This window comes from Quercus robur, chromosome 6 (genome assembly GCF_932294415.1).
Source record: "Quercus robur chromosome 6, dhQueRobu3.1, whole genome shotgun sequence".
In the NCBI taxonomy this organism is placed as follows: domain Eukaryota; kingdom Viridiplantae; phylum Streptophyta; class Magnoliopsida; order Fagales; family Fagaceae; genus Quercus; species Quercus robur.
This window is the reverse complement of record NC_065539.1, coordinates 25066976-25072490: the sequence shown is the minus strand read 5'-3', so window position 1 is coordinate 25072490 and position 5515 is coordinate 25066976. Positions and strand designations below refer to the sequence as shown.

Here is a 5515-nt window from a genome sequence, read left to right as displayed (position 1 = left end):
AAAGCACTCCATCAATATCTATAAAAACTCACAAATATAACAACTTAAACAAAGAGAAAAGTTTTGAACAAAAACAATTAAAAAGTGAAAACAACATTTAAGAGAGGATTCAAAGTAACAAGTACTAAAGACAGGTTCTCCGTTGGTGGTTTATTTATGTGATATGAACATGAGTAATTCTTAAGTACTTCCAAAGTACGGAGAATGGTACTTTCTCCTCTCACATTCATGGTAGGGTCCAACCATGAATGTAAGAAGAGGTAAAGTCCACCATAAATGTAAGAAGAGGGAGCACTATTTTTCCGTATTCCGAGAGTATCTAAAAATTTTCCGACAAGACAAAGCATGTAGAATGTCATGGCTAATAAAGTTCAGTATTTAAAATAGCAAAATTAAAAACTCCTGGAGACACAAGGATGGATAATCTAATAGAATTGTGATATGCCATTTTATGCACTTACAGCTGTTACAACAATTCTACACAATTGATCTACATTATTGACTCCCAGATGTTTTCCAGAATCTCTTCTCCTAAACTTCTAAAATACTACACACAAGTGGTAAATGAAAAGAGGCTTACCAGTTACCTGGTTTCAATTGCATAAGTTTCAGAGCCTCTTAGGAATGAGCGGCGCCACCAAATCTGGAAGGCTTTGCTTAGATTAGGGCATTCAGTGCCATGCTTGGAGAAACACCGAAACCATTCCATAAATAGCATATACTGCTGCTTCAAAGGAAGAGTAAGGAGTGTCTGACCCATAGCTTCCTCCAATGCCTTCATGTCAAGCCCTTTTCTGCATCTCTGCAGCCAACCAAAGTCCAATAGCATTGGGCCAAACCATGCCAGGAGAAGCCCTGATCTTGATTCTGACCGGCAATGCAGTTTTCTGGTCCCCATTGCAATGAATAGAAGTGCCGAAACCCTGCTAAGCTCGTACCTGACCATTGGAGACACATTCTCATGCATCTTAATCAGTTCACCCTGATCTGCCCACATATCCACAAACTCCTCAGCCATTTGCCTATCAAGGAGGATTTCTAGCAACCAATTGATGTTATCAACTTCTCTTGAGATTCGTTCAATCAAGGGCCTACCCTTTTCCTTCTTGGCCAATTTCTCACTGGGAATAGTGTCAGAAGCCTCCTCAAACAAGCAGACAATCGAACTCAGACAGAACTGGCAAACACCGTATAGATCTTCCTTATTGACATCAGCATGGTCCTTCTCATAGACTGAACTTCTGCACAGGAGACCCTTTACTAGATGCTTTAGCTCATTCCTAGCATTAGCATCAGTGCAACTGGTGATAGACCAAACAATCTGTCTAGCTAAATGTTGTTGGGAATCTACTGAGTTACGAGAGTACAGTCTGGCCAAAATATCTCTAGTTGTTACATCATCAAACTTAAATCTTGAAAACAGAATCCTCAGTTTCTCCTCTTCTTCCTCAGTCCAAGGAACAGCCTCAAGGTACTTTAAACAGGACAAAACTCCCTTGGTGAACATTATACCTGCTGATACCTAGTAATAATAAGAGAAGACGTTGTTAAAGAGGCACACAACTATTATTACAGATTCCATGGTTCACAATTCACAGAAGCTTTCTTTAGTTAACACCATGGTTTCAATTCAAAGAATTCCAGTCCTCTTTCTCTCTCTCCAATTAATTTCATATATCTCTTAGAACAGATCCATTAAATTGATAAAATCTAATTCTCAATTGCAAAATTGTTACTACCTTTTAAAAAAAAAAAAAAATTAGATATGCAATTAAGAAAAAGCAATTGGTACCTCCATGCTCTACAATGAGGTGAACACAGTAATCATGCAGGGCATCATACTACTGACATAAGTAGAGAAAATGAATGACCAAGATGTGCATAGACAGCAATTTCCAGGGAAAGAAACCTCGAATCCCATTAGAGGGCCAACTTCCATATGTACACACTTTCTAATTTTTAATGTTAATATTTAGACCTAATACCTATGCCAATCCTACCTACCACTGATACACCCCCTGTGGGTAGATTTCCTTTGAACCTATATAAACCCCCTACCCAACCATCCAACCAAAAGAAGTAAAGAGAAAGGAGTATTAATCTCATTGTAACAAACATAATCAATAATGTGTGGGGATAAGGACGCTTCTATAGCTTCATGTCCAAGTATTTCAAGAGAAGAGAGCAAACAATGAAACCTTAGTTTCTTTAGAGCATTCCAAGATTGGGAGTTAGAGCTGATGGATTCTTTGTTCGTGTTTGTGCGTTCTAATTATCCCTTAGGTGGAAGGTCGTATTGGAGGTTATAAAATTTTATTGAAGTTCTCGTTATAATGCTTTGCAAGGGTTTACATGTGTAACGTCCCTGGGGAAAGTATATAGGGCGTTGAAGCACCATGGAGCATTGCTTTCTTTGTATGGTCAGCAGCTTTAGTGGATTCTGATAATGGAAAATCTGAAAAGTGGGGGAAGATCATGATTGGTAAGGTATGTGCAAACCTAGCATAGAATTGATGGACTGGACAGTTTAATAACTCACCATAGAAGACTGCTTGGGAGTTGTGGGCCTCGTGTTTTCTCCTTTTGGGTTGCATTGTGGATTATTGAAATACTTGCTAGTTGGAGGGAGAAGTTTTGGAGTCTTTTAACAGGAAAATATTGGAGTATAGTTCCATTGTGCATAATACGGAATATATGGAGAGAACTGACCAATCATACCCCTTTAAGTCCCTGTTCTTAAGATTTTTGCACGATAATTTTAGGAAGTATATAGTCTCTTCTTTTTATTTCATTGATCTTCTTAACTTTACATTGTAACTTTAATCCACAACACCCCCCCCCCCCCCCCGACCCTCCTTTTTTTTTCCTTTTTATTCATAAGATTCAAAGTAGGATCTCCTCCAATGGCACTCTCTTTATCACCTAAGACAAGGAATAAGGGAGGATTTTTCTTTCTTTCAAATTGCATATTTTATCCATCAAATCTCAAAAAAATTATTTATGTTTTGCTCAAAAATAACAAGAAAGTTCCTTTTTTTATTTTCCCTTTTTTTTTAGGAGGTATTGTCTTTGATTGAAACTATTGGTCATCTGCACTCTAAACTTAGGCAACCACTAAATTCAACAAACTTATAAGTCCTGTTTCCTCAAAATGGAAGGGGCCAAATTTCCCCATAAAGCCACATTCCTTTTAGGTTGCGTTCATTTTGCAAGAATTTAAAGTACAAATTTAAAATTCAGGAGACTTACCATATTATTTATGGGTATTAAGTTAGAAAGTCTAGGGATATTTTCAATTCTTACAATTTATAGGATTCTAAAGTCTTGTGCATAATTAGTTTTTTCACCCAAACATAATCTGATTCAAAACACAAATATCCAAATTCATTAAACTCATAGCTCTACACTCTTCATACATACTATTTCATGCATGCGACAGTGCACATAATCTCACTCACTCACATACACTTATCACATCAAACCAAGCAAAAACACTTCAATCACACACACGCACCCAAAAAAAAAATTTAGAGATAAAACCCACTTAGATATTACTATGACAAACAACAATTGAACAAAACCCCAGTTAAAAAAACACAATAAAACAAAGACATAAAACAAAAACCAAAAAGCACAAACAAACCTCGAGAATATCGATTGAGCGGTAGACACCGATCTTCGAGAGACGTTTAGGAATATCGTCCTCGAACATGAGCTCGATGGTCTCTCTAAACACACCAAGATTCTCCACTTCTGGAACCTCAATCCTACACATCTTCGAAGAAGAAGAAGAAGAAGAAGAAGAACCATTCCTCTTAAACTCGCTGATTAAACCAGCGAACACTTCAGAACTCGTACTCAGAACTTGCGAGTTCAGCTCCAAAACCAAACACCCACCACCAGTTTTCCCTCTCAAGTTCAACCTCACGTCGAACACAGTAGCTTCCTTGTCGGAAATCTCAGGTGGGGCCCGAAAGCTTTCGGGTTTCGGTTCGGGTACAGAGGAATCAACGGCTGTGATGATTTCTTCTGGGTCTTCTTGTTCTTCTTGGATAATGGAATGGACGGTGGGATCGGAGTCGATGGGGGAGACCCGACCCGGGGACAAGATCCGACGTGGGTCGATCCGGGTTCGGCCCACGAGGCTCAACCCGGATTTAGTGCTCAATGGGGAGTTGGGAACGGAGGAGTTCGTGGGTTTTGATGAGAGAGTTTTGGGGTGAGAATGAGAGCGAGAGAGTGAGAGGTCTTCGGGGCTGGAAGGTGGGACTCTGAATGAGCAACACCATGATCTCCGGCGAGCTTGTGACTCACGCCGTGACGACGACCCGGGTTTCCGCCGGGTCGAACTGCTCATTTTGGGTGGTACTGATTAGAGTGTTAGAGTCTGAGAGTGAGTGTAACTGTGAAAAATGTGAAGGTATTGGTTTTGTTTCTTTATTTTCTTGAGAGAGAGAGAGAGAGAGAGAGAGAAAAAAAAAGTAATATTATGATGACGATGATGATGAGGTTGAGGGAGATGGGTCTTTTTTTTTTTTGTTTTTTTTCTGGTTAATCTTGGGAATCGTGAGTGTTTTGGAGTTTAGTTGGGTAAAATGTTTTTAGATAGTTTGGTTTCTTTCTCTATTGGTCAAGTTATCAAGAAGATGAGGAGCGCAAATTCTTTTTCCTTCATTTTTCCCTTTTTCTTTTTGGTTGTGTTTCTGACCGTTATACATTTTCAAAGTTGAATAAGGGATTTAGAGTTTAATTTTTATCTACATTAAAAATTGATTGATATTTTACTAATAATAAAAAACTATCATTAAAAGTAAACATTATAGATTGAAATTCTTTAAAATAAATAGTAAATTAAAATATTATTTGTTAGTATTTTTGGTGGCATAGTCTATTTCGTATCCAACAATTTTTGGTAGCTAATCTATATAATATTTATCAAAAAATATAATTTTTGGTAGGTTTTTTTTTTTTTAGATTGAATTTTTGGTAGTTTGTATGCTATAAACATGTGATAAAATGCTAAAATCTAGCATATTTTCATAAAAAGTTAGTTTTGTTAATTTATTAAAAAAAAAAAAGGTCGAAACAAAAAATAAAAAGCTAAAAGTTTTGTGCCAAATAGACATTTTAATAATCATGTAACTTATTAAAATGATGATGTGATACAATATACATGGATGATCTTCTAATCCTCCTTCAACACAATTTGAATAAAAACTTTGTAAAACAAAATGGTCAATAACAAAAAAAAAAAAATTAGGACAAAGTTTAATTACAAAATTGGTTGTAACCTTAGACTACAACCTTAATATCTTTTATTGGATGTGAATTTTGACAAATTTATTACATCTTCTTCTTATATCTTTTGTAAGGACTCAATTTGTAACGACCTCAAGCTGGTATTGGGTTCGTACATTAAAGGCTCAAACAATAAAATTTGTAGAGAGTGGGCTGAAAGGCTAAACCTTGATCACCGGACAGTAGTTAGTCATGGGCTACATGGTGGACGCACAGA

General features: G+C 37.0%; 1 protein-coding gene across 1 annotated transcript; it reads right to left on the bottom strand.

Moving 5' to 3' along the window:
* Window positions 1-417: 417 nt before the first annotated feature.
* LOC126733361 (BTB/POZ domain-containing protein At2g13690) lies at window positions 418-4564 on the bottom strand. The gene is made up of 2 exons (XM_050436618.1): window positions 3644-4564; window positions 418-1522 (listed from the first exon to the last, which is right to left on the bottom strand). The coding sequence occupies exons 1-2, from the start codon at window positions 4355-4357 to the stop codon at window positions 584-586; spliced, it is 1653 nt and encodes a 550-aa protein (XP_050292575.1). The 5' UTR covers window positions 4358-4564; the 3' UTR covers window positions 418-583.
* Between the last annotated feature and the right edge of the window lie 951 nt (window positions 4565-5515).